The sequence below is a fragment of the Moschus berezovskii genome, chromosome 5, assembly GCF_049115385.1.
Source record: "Moschus berezovskii isolate FMDL1 chromosome 5, NW_MosBer_1.0, whole genome shotgun sequence".
In the NCBI taxonomy this organism is placed as follows: Eukaryota; Metazoa; Chordata; class Mammalia; order Artiodactyla; family Moschidae; genus Moschus; species Moschus berezovskii.
The window spans coordinates 66,346,408-66,361,103 of NC_142464.1; the positions used below are offsets into that span (position 1 = coordinate 66,346,408).

Genomic DNA, 14,696 nt, shown 5'->3' on the forward strand with positions numbered 1-14,696 from the left:
GGGAGGGAGGGAAGCTGCACAGTTAACTGTGTGGTTATTGCGACACAGTCCCCTGCTCTAATGGAGATCTGTTAGGCTGACCCTCGTCTGTAAGACAGTTTGTGCTAACACTGTTAACTTTTTCAGGAAGTCAGATAAGCAGGAGTGAGTACCTAACAGAGTATGTACTCAACAAATGGTAGCTTTTTAACATTAATTTAAGAAGACTTTTCTGATCATTAGGAATTGTCCTGGAAATTTTAAAAGAGAAGCTCCTGTATCCTTGGAGGTTCACTTATGCAGAAACCTCTCTTTCTGACCAAGGGGAGCTGTGGGAACCCGAGGCTTTTTGACTAACTTTGGGATATTTGGTCCTTTCACCTCGAGACTGCTGGCTGATGAAGGGGAGCACACGGATGGTTGTCTGCCCCCCGAAGCCTGTAGAATAGAGTGTGACCTGGAAGTGGTCTTCTACATGATATGGTCACTGTTCAATAGGAGCTTGAGCCATTGATTCTTTATTTTCCTAGGTCATGAATTGAGAAAGTTTGTATAATAAATCTGAATTCAGTGTTCACACAAAGCTAGTTTCTTTCTTTCTTTGTCTTTTAAGATTGGTCAATCTGAAGTTTACCTCATCAGTCCTGACACCAAAAAAATAGCGTTGCAGAAAAATTTTAAGGAGATATCCTTTTGCTCTCAGGTAAATGGACATGGGTTTTCAGCTCAACTGTGATTGAATTTTTTAATGAATTATTTTACTGTCATTCAACCAAAGTGGCTAAGGTCACAAGATGTATGCTTTCTAAGTGCTGGGTTTGTGATCTTGCATTTCCTTTTGTATATTAAGGCAAAATATAATTCTGAAGTTAAAAATTTTGCTTTTAGCAACCATAACTTACTGGAGAAAGTAGGTCTCCTTTTCTTTTTTTTCCCCAGTCATTGGTAGTAATGGTCCACAGTCATGATTTCCAGGTGTATGTGCATGTATGTGTGTCTATATGCATATTTATATATACATTCATACACACTAATGTATTTTTAAAAATACTTATTTTTACTTTATAAAAATTCATGACTTTTGGGAGACCAAGATCATTATTTCTTCTTCCCTAAAATATAATAAATAATGAGTACCTTTGAGGAAGTTTTCCTTCGAGTACAGTGTCTACTTGAGTTCTTTCCTGAAAATCTCCTGGGTGTGTTTCATAGAGAGATTTGGAGAATCTGTCAGTTATAATGAGCTATGACAACTTTACTCAGAATCTTCCTAGTAAAAATGTGTTACTATTTGGGTAGTTTTAAAAAGTCTGAAATCATTTTCATTTTCTCAAAATTAATAAGATATAATGAAACTCTAATTGTTGATTTATAATGTGATCTATATAATGATTCAATAGGGAATTTTTCCCCCCAAAGGTAAAAACAGCATTCATGCATAAGATCGACTAGAGAACCATTTACAAAGAAAATGTTTTTTCCAAATCGTATTCTCCTTTGGCGTAACCTCTTGCATATGCTTAACTTGCCATTGGAGAACACCGATGGCAATGCCGGGATGTGTCAGTGATTGCGCGTTTATTGGGAAACATTTGACCTGAAAGTGAGATTCTCCATAGACATTTTCTCCTGATTTGCTTGTATTTCTGTTGAAATAGTAATGTTAAATATTTGCTTTTTCATATGGTAGTTTTATTATTTCCTAAAGGATGTTTACCAGTTTGCATGATCACCTGCCCTTCAGGCTGTCAACACTCTGAATGCTGATGCTTTTAGGAGATGCTGTAGATTAATATTTATGGATGATGTCTTATCTGTGTTAAGGTGGTTCTTAGCTGATACTTTCAATACAAGCCTACATATTAATATTTATTAAAAAGAGCTCTTATGAAACTGTGGTACAGCTTTGGCCTTAATATCTTATGTTTGAAAATATCTCTGTTCTTTGTGTGTATAAGTTTATTTCAGGATTTACTTGTTTGTTATTTTAGGAGTACAAATATTTTAAATCCTTTCCTTTAATTTTTGTGTCTCCATGTGTTTGCTTGTGTGTGTGTGCAGTTGTGTTTCTTTGTTACTCTCTCATCTACTTATTCCTTAACACTTAAGTTCTCATTTTTCTGTGTCAGCTTTTCTCCATTCCCTCTCACTACTAAATGAGGATAAAAGCTCTGGTTTTCAGCTCCTGCTTCTCTTATTGTGGGGATAGTCAGAGGAGTAACATTTTAGTAGAATTTCATATTTGAGAGATGTTTTTAGATATTTAAAACATCTGAGAAAATGGTAATTTCATAGTGTCCTTTAAAACCATGCCGTGTGAGTCTTCAGCTGCACGTGTGGCAGTGGTGCCTCCTCTGGGTACAACTTACCATTCTTGCTCTCGTCCCTGCCTTCCACAGGGTATTAGACACGTGGACCACTTTGGGTTCATCTGCCGTGAATCTTCCGGAGGTGGAGGCTTTCATTTCGTCTGTTATGTGTTTCAGTGCGCAAATGAAGCTCTGGTAAGTGAGAAGGAGCTCTTCTTACCTTGAAATCTCATCTACAGGGGATGTCAGGTCAGCCTCACTGATTTCTTTACATAGCAAAACTATATGGCCTCACTGACAAATTATTTGGTTTTAATTATACTTTTGTGATTATTTAATAACCAGCTAATATACACTTGAGACTTACTTGGGTGCACATTTTCAGTTTTCATCATGCTTAAAGGTCTGCTCACTTTCACCCTCTGCTTTAGCATCTTTCAAAAGTCATTTTGGACTTTTGATCAGAAGAGTTGGTTTTTGTTCAGTATATAATTTGCATGTAGTTTTTACTTTATCTCCTTGAAAAGCTTTGAGCATTTGTAGTGTTTCTAGACTATGTATAATCCTAGTGGTTCTTAATGATTATTATCCATTAACCTGTGACTAACAGTCCAGAAGAATCTTAAGTACTGGGTCTTTCCACAGAGTCCTGAAATCTCTGCCAGATCATTTTAAATGGACTTTCTGCTCCCTGTGCTCTCTCCTCTTTGATCAGGTGGATGAGATCATGATGACCCTGAAGCAGGCCTTCACGGTGGCTGCTGTGCAGCAGACAGCGAAGGCGCCAGCCCAGCTGTGTGAGGGCTGCCCCCTGCAGGGCCTGCACAAGCTCTGTGAGCGGATCGAGGGTGAGCCGGGGTGGGGTGTGGTGGGCAGGAGTTCAGGGACCTGGGCAAATTCATTGGAAGGTTCTGTCCCACGGAGGCTGATGTTAGTTACAGGGGTCGTGGATGGATGTCTTCTGTATATCAGGTGCTACTCTCTGCCCTCGAGGGGCCCTGAGGAGAGTGGAGGAGTTAGGGGAACACAGGGCACAAGACCAGTTGCGCCGTTAATCATGGTGGGGTGAGTGTTCAGTTGCCTGCCATGGAGGGGTCTAATAAGATGAGAGGTAAGAATTACCACTGAGTGAGCCGATTACATGGCTCCCCTGGTGGCTCACTGCAGCTTTCCTGCAACGCAGGAGACCCAGGTTTGATCCCTGGGTAGGGAAGATCCCCTGGAGAAGGAAATGGGAACCTGCTCTAGTATTCTAGCCTGGGAAATCCCATGGACAGAGGAGCCTGGTGGGCTGCATTCTGTGGGGTCGCAAAGAGTTGGACACACAGAGCATCCATTTCAAGGTCAATGATAGCTTCTTCCAGAGCAGTTTTAATGGTGAGGAACGGCCAGAGGGCAGGTTGCAGTTGAGGAGCCAGTGAGAAAGAGCACGGGAAGTGTTGCTGCAAGTTTTTCTAGGAATTTGGCTTGGGGAGAAACTGCAATAAATGTTGTGATTTCCATGCCTAAGATATGCCTGGCACTGTACTGTTTTCTTTAACATGTATTATCATCCTTTTAATCCTCACCACTTTGTGGAAGGAAAAGGGATTACTGTGCATTTGAGGGATAAGCAAACCTACTTTCTGGGGCTTGGGGATGATAACCATCCTGATGGATGTGAAGTGGTATCTGATTTTCCTTTTTAAAGACAAATTGACATCATCTTAAGGTCTTCAAAGGTTCATTTGCTGGCATTCCAGTGCTGTTTAAAATGGATCAAAATGATTAACATTTTCACCCATGTTTTCCTAGTTGTTCCTCTTGATGACATGATACAAAATATATCTGGGAACAAGAAAAGTTGTGCTTTAACAAGAGATCCCATCTGAGAGCATCACTTGTTTTTTCCTTAGTGGTTGTCAAGATAAGGTAAACGATGATGGCAGAGCACTCTGTGAGCTTGTTAAGAAGCCTGCAGTGACTTCAGCCTTGGAAGATAAAGCAGATTCTGACCTGCAGGAGCTGGAAGGGTTCCAGAGTTCCACTTGACAAATCTTTCTTTGGTCTGGCTTAGCTTTCAGAGAGCTGTACCTGAAAAGTTTAATTAAGATAGGGATTTTGCTGCTGTAGTTTCGGAGTTATCATTTAATTCATCTTTTAACTGGATAAGATCCAGCAAAGCAGAAAACTATGATAATGTAAAAACATCCATTAACTAGCACAATTAGAAGACTGGCGAGGGTACATTTTACCTACATGATGGGAAGCATTTCTAAAGCATCGATGACACATATTAGAGCTGTTAGTAAGGGAGATAATGATTATTTTATGGACAGTTTCAGGTTCTTACATTTTGCTAGATTGCATCCCTACCCAGGGATCCAACCCAGGTCTCCCACATTGCAGGCAGATACTTTGCCATCTGAGCTACCAGGAAATCCCCAAATAGAATGAAATTGTTTATTAAAGCTCATTGTATGTACCCATATGATCTGGCCAAGAACATCGTAAACAGTGGAGAGGAACAATGACATGGCCACAAAAAGAAAGACTTAAAGACTATTTTCTTAATCAACTGATGTAGTTAACGTGCTCTGAAATCCATAAAGTAGAATAAATAGACTGTACTTGTGGGTGCCATTGGACACTTAAAACACATAAGAGGGGCGGCTGTACAGATTCTGTGTTTGGACTCTACAACTGCTAGTATTTATATAGCATTTTGCTTATTTTAAAGTTTAGAGGAGCATTTTGGGAATTCTTGGAATAAATTACACTTTCACTAAAAAGAAAAAGTTGAACTGAGGTTGCCTTTTGCTCTCCAAGTAAATTTGCCTTTGGCAAAGCAAAACTATTCATCAGTGCTCCCTTTAATAAGAGCCTTTTCTGGCGGCCAGCATAAAGGCAGACTGACTTGCTGCCCTTCTCACCTGTAAAACCTTTGGCATCATGTGGGGAATGCTGCTTTCTTGCTGCAGAAACCCCCAGGAGTGGCTGAAAGTGTTGAGAAGCCCCACGGAGGGTGCACAGTGGAGAACGGGCATGCGGCCTGGAGGACCAGCTTTGATTTGAGATGGGGCAGAAAGGACTTAATGAATTGGGAGCTCCTGAATACAAGGATAGAACTGTCTAAGGATCTCTGCATACCTGCTGAATATGAAGAGTAGACTGTATTGTATGATTTCACCTGAGATTGTTAGAAGTATGTATAATGAGTCTAACTCTTCTTGAGGTTTTTCTCCATATGAGAATGTTTCATCAAACAGTACAAGTGTGTCCACGAGAGGATGCTTGGACGGTATCATTGACATCCAGATGCAGGGAGGATTTTTATTTATTGACTTCTGAGTGCTAATTTTGCTCATAAATGTAAACACTGTTCGGATTCAGCCTGTAAGTAGTTAGTGCAGTGAAGGCACGGAGAAGGCACTGGCAAGCCACTCCAGTACTCTTGCCTAGAAAATCCCATGGATGGAGGAGCCTGGTAGGCTGTAGTCGGTGGGGTCGCTAAGAGTCAGACATGACTGAACAAGTTCACTTTCACTTTTCACTTTCACACATTGGAGAAGGAAATGGCAACCCACTCCAGTGTTCTTGCCGGGAGAATCCCAGGGACGGGGGAGCCTGGTGGGCTTCCGTCTATGGGGTCGCACAGAGTCGGACACGACTGAAGTGACTTAGCAGCAGCAGCAGCAGCAGTGAAGGCATCGCTGTTTCCCTGGCTGCTGTGACCTGACAGCTTGCCAGAGGAGTAGCTGAATGAACTGTGCTCTGACAAATCGAGCTGTCCTTTTTGCACCTTTAATCACTTCTCCCTTTTTAATTGAAGAATAGTTGACTTCCAATATTATTAGTGTCTGTGTACAACGTGGTGATTGGATATTTTTATATCTTCTATATCATACAGTGTCATCATAACATTATTGACTACATTCCCTTTGCCATACATCACATCTCTGTGACTTATTTATTTTATAACTGGTAGTTTAATCCGCTGGTACATCTTAGTCACCTTCACTTATTTTCTTCCCCTCTGCCCTACAGCCACTAGCTTGTTCTTTGTAGGTATATTTGTGTCTTGTTATATTTGTGTTTTTAGATTCCACATATAAGTAAAAATCTGCCGTACTTGTCTTTCTCTGCCTGACTTATTTCACTGAGCAGTTCACTTTGGTATTGAAGTCACCAGGGTCAGGTGTCTTGACTGTGTGGTAAAGGGAGGCAGTGGAGTGTTCTGGAGTGGTCTCTAGAGGCAGATCAACGTGGGTCAGATTCTCACTCTGTCCCTTACGTAGCTGATGACACTGGACAAAATATTTGACTTGATTGTGCCTCGGTTTCCTCACCTGTGGACCTTGGGATTACTGAACATAGTGCCCACTTCCAGGATTATGTTGAGGGTTAGATGAGATTATGCGGTGTTCCGTAAAGTGGCACAGCAGTCATTAAAAAGAGTACTGGCTTTTATTTTTATGATGGCCTTGTAGGGTTTTCTTGGCCAAAAAAAAAAAAAGGTGGTGGGGGAATACCTCTGGAAGGACTTCTAGAAGCTGCAGTGGTTTGAGCTGGGGCGGTGGCCTCACCACAACTTGCTGAGAGGGGTGGGGCCCCTGCCTTCTGTGACAGAGGGTCGGGCAGGGAGAGCAGGGAGTGCTGGCTCTGGGACAGGCTTGGCTGCTAATTGGCCTCCTGACCTGTAAGTTGCCTGGTTTCTCTGGACCTCAGCAAACTCATCTGTAAAATAGAAGCCTGATTTCCAGGTCCCTGTTCTTGATTTCCGAGATGTCCCATCTGGCCATCCTCATTATGTAGATAAATTTGGCCCAGAGCCTGGCCCAGCGGCTCACCCTCAGGAGGAGATGGGGTGGCGAGTGGACAGGGACAGGACTGCCCTGGAAGTCCTGCAGTTTTTTCCATGATAGGTTGGCAAATCCTTTCATCCAAATCTCATCAAGTGTTTTTCTTCGGCCCCAGGGAAAGGCAGAGCAGGGTCTGAGCCATATATGTGTGGAGAAGGAACTTTGTGAAATACCAGATTCTGATGGGCACTAAAACGGCAGCTTTATTTTAATGACTTTCTCTCAGAATCCTCTGTAATGTTAATTATGTGGTCATAAAACTATTAATAAGTGTGTGGTGGTAAAGAAAAGTTGTTGGCCACACGAATCACTTTTATGTGAAAGAGCCTAACCTGCAGGAGAATGTTGGTCAGTTTTCAGATGGGGTAGTAGTGTTTTTTTCTTAAGGGAGATTGTCTAGTTTACATATAATACTCATGAGGTTTTATCATTTTCTGAGGACAGTGTTCCAGTTGTGTGCGATGTTTTAACATGGAGCAGTGGTAGAAAAAAAAATGATTTGGAACCACGCAAAGCTGAGGTAGAGTCCAGTATGTTGGTCTTTGGGAGTCTTGTGAGCTCTCTGGGTCTCAGTTTTATTAACTGTAAAATGGGGCTAATCAAGTCCTCTTCATCAGGTTGTTCTAGTATAAAATGAAATGATACAAACCTGACATGTAAGTTGGCATCGAGCACATGAGGGCTCAATCAAAAACTGTTACTTGTCAGTATCATCATCACAGACATTGTTATTGATTAAAATTTCCATAGAACCTCCAATGCCTAAAGAGGGAGGGCAAACATGTAAGAGAGGGAGTGAGAATGGAAGGTGTTAACTCTGCCTCGTAACTGTTACGTAGTGTGTTCTCAGGTCTCTTTTTTTTTTTTCTTAATAGGAATGAATTCTTCCAAAACCAAACTGGAACTCCAGAAGCACCTGACAACATTAACTAATCAGGAGCAAGCAACTATTTTTGAGGAGGTTCAGGTACAGTACTGGTTTTTAATTTCCAGAAAGAAAAAAAAAAGGCAGCTTCTCTGTGGAATGTTATCATAAAAAGTAGCAAAGCAGACCTGTGGGAGCCCTGAGGACGTGGGCCTGAGTTCCTCTTGGTTTGAGCTTTAACAGCCTCGGGACAAGGGCACGGTCAGTATTGCAGACTCCTATCAGAACTTGGCTTTCATGTGAAAACTACTAAACCAGGGGAGTGCGCTCTTAAAGAATGAGAGGAAGGAAATTATAAAGTAGAAAGCACCTCAGCCTGGGAGACAGAGGACCCTGGACTTGGGTCCCTGAGCACTACCCTCCCCAGAGACTTCTGCCAGCTCCGTTCCATTCAGGATTTCAGACCTCAGTGTGGGAGTCTTAAGGATATAACATTTTGTCCATGAAGTTGAACATAAGTTTCCCTCCTCTTTTTTTTTTTCAGTTTTGAAAATACATTTAAATGTTGCCTACACTATATAGTATATCAAATCTAAACATTAAAACAAAATGTAGGACAAAACCCAAGCTCATCGGTTTCCTGCTTACACCCTGGAGACACTCTCATCCTTGCATTTAGGTGCACGTATCTCGGGGAGACCACACTCTGTGCTGGCATGCCTGTAGTCCGCTCATTATGAATCTGTGATGAGCTCATCAAAAATGTCATGTCTGCTTTTGCAAAGGGAAGTTTTCTGTGGTTTCGTGGCACTTTTTCTTGGAAGGGGATCGCAGCAGAACAAAGCATAAGTCTCTTGTGAGGAGGAGAGTGGCAGGCGCTTTGCGCGTAGAGGAGTCTTCAAACAAAGCAAGAAGGCCAGTAAGTCTAGGATGTTAGTTTTCTCTTCCTCCTCACTGGGGAAAAGGCTCCAGACAGGACCCATGATCTGTTTTCTGTTAAGAGTGAGAAACTGAAGAATTGTCTTTTTCTTTTTAATCACATGTTCTCAGTTCTCCTTTCCTTGGTCTTCTGCAGTAGAATTAGAAAGAGTTTGAATTTTATAAATAGCTTAGAATGTTATTTTCACAATTATCAGTTGCTTTTAAATTTTCTTGTGTTCTTCTGAATGGAGACACTACATAATTTTCTTAAAGGATCTTTAGAGTTCTAAGCACATAGTACTGTCAGACAGACTTAATGTGATTGGTACTTAGAATTCTTAAATGGATGGACAATTTGCTTCTGATGGTTAATGCATTTGTGATGGGAGCTGGGGCCTTTTTCATCTGATGCTGGCTTACTTTGTTGTAGTGCCATCAAGTCTCTTTAGCAAGCATAGAAGATGCATTCCTTCCCTAATATGACTTTGCTTTCTTTTTCATTTAGACAGCACTGTGTAACTTTCCCCCAAACAGTATGGTGAATCAGGGAAGGTAACACCCCAGCTATTCTTCTGCAGCAGTGACAAGTTCCTGATGGATGTGATTCTGAGGTTCTCTTTGATCCATGTGAGTTAGAGACACTCCAATATATTACAACAAAGAGACTTTAGAGAAAATCAGTGACGGAAGTTTGCTTCAAAAAATTCATTCAATTAATATATTGGGAGCCCTATGTGTTGTTGTAGTAGGCTCTGTAATTTTTTGATTAAAGACCAAAAAGAAGTCATATTGTTCATTGGCTTTGAATAACCAGCTTGTACTTTGTCCTTCATCCTGGTAGGTGTAGCTCTTTGAATAATACACACTTAACATGGATCTCATCTTCTGATGGCTTATTGATAGTCTTGTTATTTCCTCAATGACTCCTCTTGTTTTTTATAAAATATAAACCAAGTCACTAGTTTCTTTTTAGGTAGTAGTGCCTGCTAATACATTTGAAAATCATGCATTTTGAATGGATCATAAGGAAAAAGTGGCTTTGCAGTGTCATGAGACCTCTTATAAATAGAATATTTTTAATTTTTTATAAAAATATTTTAATATTTTTCCTTTCAGTCTTTCCTGGAGAAAGAATTCCTGAGGAATTCTCCAAGGGCAAGTTTTTATAAAACAAATGTAATTACTATTGAAATAATTGTACTTAAAGCATACACTGGTGTTCCCTGGTGGCTCAGATGGTAAAGAATCTGCCTGCAGTGTGGGAGACCTGGATTCAATCCCTGGGTTGAGAAGATCCCTGGAGGAAGGCGTGGCAACCCACTCCAGTATTCTTGCCTGGAGAATCTCTATGGGCGGAGGAGCCTGGTGGGCTGTAGTCCACAGGGTTGCAGAGTTGGACATGACTGAGCAACTAAGCACAAAGCTTACATATTCACTGTTTTTGTAAATAAATGTTTCATGGGGGGAAAAAAGTGCAACCCAAATGGAACCATAAAGGAAAATAAATTAATTACTGTGCAGATGATGCTAAGGTTTATCACTGCTGCAACAAGCTGGCTTTGACTCTGAGTTCTGAGAGGAGGCCTTGGTGCCAGATGGGCATGTGGATGTGCTAACCCTTCTCTAAGAGAACTCATGACACTGCAGAGCCACTTTTTTTTATTTATGACCTTTTTGGAGTGTACAGTTTCCAAACACGTCTAAGTGGACATGTGAGAAGCCTCCCTGCTGGCGGGATCTGGCTCTGTCCCTGTGCTGTCCCCTGCTGGCCGGATGTGCTGAGTCCACGTCGGTTGTCCTGGGGAGAAGTTGCTTTCAAGCTGAGTAGGGCTGGTAAAGAAAATGTTTCAGTAGTCAAATTCTCTTCATCTGATTGAGTGTATTTCAAGGAATGACTTAATACTCAACTGAGTAGGTAAACCAAGTAGATGTATACTCAGTAAATGTTGATAATGAATTAAATAACATGACATGACTCTACAAGTTAAAGATTAATAGCTAGAGGAGCTTTTCCCCCTTCTTGAACAGAATATATAGGAACTTAGTTGGATTTTTCCACGGTCTTAAAATCATTTGTTCAAGATTTCATTGTCCAACTAAGCATTGTAAGTGGACTCCTCAGAAGACCATAGACCTTCTCAGCATGCTGGTATTCATAGACAGTGTTGGAAACTGACTCTCATATTGCTTTTATGACCGGTTTATAGCCCCACACCTCATAGAAAGGAGGTTAAGAACAAAATTGGCTTTGTTGTTTTTAACAGGCAGTTGTTTTGTATTGTTCTTTCTTAAAAAATGAACTAACGATAGAAAAGCATACAAATCAGTGGTGTGTAGTTCAGTGAAATAAACAGGTATAGTTGATGTATAAGTTTCAGTTACACAATGTTAGTGATTGACAATTTTTAAAGGTTTATAGATATTACATACATAATGCCTATATATATAAATAATATATATATTATATATAATTATATATTATATATATAATTATACCACAGTTTTTAAAGGTTTATAATTATATGCAATATATAATTATATATGTTATGTAATTATATAATATATACTATATAGTGTATCCGTTTTAAAGGTTTATAGTTGTTATATATATTTAACAACTTTATAGTTATTATAAAATTTTGACTGTATTTCAGTGAATTTTTATAAGATGAATGCACCTTGCAGGAACACACAGGTTAGGAAATAGAGCATTTCCAGCTTCAGAACCCCACCTTGTTCCTGCCCCAGGTAACCGGCATCCTGATTCTTGGCCTGACTCCATAGGTTAGCTTTGAATAAGCAAGTTAATTTTGACTGCAAAGCGATATTACCCAACTTGATTCCCCATTAGTTTCCTTAGACCTGTCTCTCTGACTCATGGATGTTTATGAGATTTAGTCCCCATCAGGAAATAATGATTTTCCCCTTTAGAGAATGGTGAAGTTCCCTGGGAGGCATTCAAGAGACTTCACTCAATGGAAGGGTAGCCTGTAGTCATGTTTCAGTTATTTTAAGGAAGCGTTTATTTCTTGACCTTGTGTGACACCACAGGCACGATCTTCTCAGCCGTACTGTCTTTGCCCTGCAGTGTTTAAAGAGCTCCGTGATGTGGTGTCTGGCCAGCAGCTGTGGGAATACGTGGTGCTCGATGTAGTTGCATTTTCTGTCCATTCCAGTAGTTTCTTTCATGTATATATTGAGGAAAAGAGAATGTACTAATAATGCTCCTCTCTTACTGCTGCATTCTTAGGCTGTTTTGATATTGGAAATAATTGATTGTGAAGAGTATGTCCAAGAGAAATACAGATTTTCTTGTGAGAGTGCCCAAAAGTTTCACTGAAGATTAGGGAAGGAAAGACTGGGTCAGCTCTTGGGTACCTGCTCAGAGGCCTCGTAATTCCCGTCTGCTTCTCTTTCTTGCGTTTTTTTTTTTTTTTAATAGACTTATTTTTTAAAGTAGTTTTACAGAAAAAGTGGGTGGAAATACAGAGAGTTCCCATAAAACTTCTCATGCCCCTTCCCCCTCTTCAAGCCAGTTTTTCCTATTAATGTCTTGTCTTAGTGTGGTACCTTTATTACAATTGAGCCAGTATTGACATGGTAAACTGTGGAACATTCTGAAAGAGATGGGAATCCCAGACCACCTGACCTGCCTCTTGAGAAACCTGTATGCAGGTCAGGAAGCAACAGTTAGAACTGGACATGGAACAACAGACTGGTTCCAAATAGGAAAAGGTGTACGTCAAGGTTGTATATTGTCACCTTGCTTATTTAACTTATATGCAGAGTACATCATGAGGAAATCTGGGCTGGAAGAAGCACAAGCTGGAATCAAGATTGCCAGGAGAAATATCAATAACCTCAGATATGCAGATGACACTACCCTTATGGCAGAAAGTGAAGAGGAACTCAAAAGCCTCTTGATGAAAGTGAAAGAGGAGAGTGAAAAGGTTGGCTTGAAGCTCAACATTCAGAAAACAAAGATCATGGCATCTGGTCCCATCACTTCATGGGAAATAGATGGAAAAACAGTGGAAACAGTGTCAGACTTTATTTTTTGGGGCTCCAAAATCACTGCAGATGCTGATTGCAGCCATGAAATTAAAAGACGCTTGCTCCTTGGAAGGAAAGTTATGACCAACCTAGATAGCATATTAAAAAGCAGAGACATTACTTTGCCAACCAAGGTCCGTCTAGTCAAGGCAATGGTTTTTCCCGTGGTCATGTATGGATGTGAGAGTTGGACTGTGAAGAAAGCTGATCGCCGAAGAGTCAATGCTTTTGAACTGTGGTGTTGGAGAAGACTCTTGAGAGTCCCTTGGGCTGCAAGGAGATCCAACCAGTCCATTCTAAAGGAGATCAATCCTGGGTGTTCATTGGAAGGACTGATGCTAAAGCTGAAACTGCAATACTTTGGCCACCTCATGCGATGAGTTGACTCACTGGAAAAGACTCTGATGCTAGGAAACGTTGCGGGTGGGAGGAGAAGGGGACGACCGAGAATGAGATGGCTGGATGACATCACTGACTCTGTGGACATGAGTTTGAGTGAACTCCGGGAGTTGGTGATGGACAGGGAGGCCTGGCGTGCTGTGATTCGTGGGGTCGTGGAGAGTCGGACACAACTGAGCAACTGAACTGAACTGAACTGAAGTCTATAGTTTACTTCAGGGTGAATTCTTCTGATCATTTACTACCATTTCCTTGAGTAGCAGGGACAGCTTATTTAAAATGATCTTTGCTTTTAAGGGAGGGAATGTTAGAAGGTCTGGTGTTACCTCTGCTCTCTTTCAAGTCTATGACACAGAGGGTAAACTTGTTCCTTGGTTAGATGGGCTGCTGAGAACAGCCTTGATTCAGCCTCAGATGCTAGTGTAGTTGCTCTGTTTATTACACACCCAGACTTGGTTTTAAAGGGTGAGCTAGAGGCTTGGGGTAAGGAGAGAAAAGAAGCAGGGCAGTGGAAAACTTTCATTATATATAAAAAAAGAGTATATTTCTAAAGTTTATAAACTGCAAGCTTTGTGTATCTCCGGAGTAATTCAGTTTTGTTTGCTTCATATTCAGGGAAAATAATTGAATACATTAAATTAGATGGTCTTCTAAACGTGAACTCTGGTATTTCAAGTCCAAAGAGTCTGGGAGCTGAAGGAGACCTTGGAGTGTATTGCATGCATAATCTTCATTTGAACAGACAGAGAGGCTGAGCTTAAATGAGTTGCCTTTGATCCCTCTTCTGGGCAGCACCTTGAACCTACATGACCTGATTTCTAGTTCAGTGTGCTTTGCCACTACCTAGCCGGAAAAATAAAAGGAATACGAAGAATTTTTAAAATGCGAGAGAAATTGAGTCTGTGCCATGAAATTTTGTGTGCAAGTGTATGCCTTTTGGGGCTCCCAGAAAATGCTTCCTGACGAACATGTTTGATATGTGAAAGGAGCCATGACCCTGGATCAGTTGCTGTTTTCCTTTCTAGTTTCCTAAGCATAAGAGTTTATAAATGTGCAGGCATCACAGCTCTTGTCCTTTTCTGATGTTTTAAAGAGTATTTATTAAATATTTTGACTATGCCTTTATCTGATGTGAAATGTTTATTTTAGGTATAAGGACATCAGAGGTCAGAAGCCACATCTGGCCCACTGGCTTCCTTGTCTGTTTCTTTTTAAATATTACCTTCACTTTTAGGATCATTGGTGCCCCCTAGTGAGATGATTGGGTAAAAGCACTAGTCGATGGTGGAAGCTGAGCATTTTCAAATGGATGGTTTAGCAGTCTTGGTG

At 40.8% G+C, this 14,696-nt stretch overlaps 1 protein-coding gene across 8 annotated transcripts in view; it reads left to right on the plus strand.

Moving 5' to 3' along the window:
- TBC1D1 (TBC1 domain family member 1) overlaps nucleotides 1-14,696 on the plus strand; it is a 235,683-nt gene that overhangs the window by 118,669 nt on the left and 102,318 nt on the right. For all 8 annotated transcript variants that reach the window (XM_055434927.2, XM_055434930.2, XM_055434929.2 and 5 more), the window contains 4 exons: nucleotides 593-682; nucleotides 2,379-2,483; nucleotides 3,004-3,136; nucleotides 8,005-8,096. In XM_055434927.2, the coding sequence (XP_055290902.2) occupies nucleotides 593-682; nucleotides 2,379-2,483; nucleotides 3,004-3,136; nucleotides 8,005-8,096 (420 nt within the window). The remainder of the gene's footprint in view (nucleotides 1-592; nucleotides 683-2,378; nucleotides 2,484-3,003; nucleotides 3,137-8,004; nucleotides 8,097-14,696) is intronic.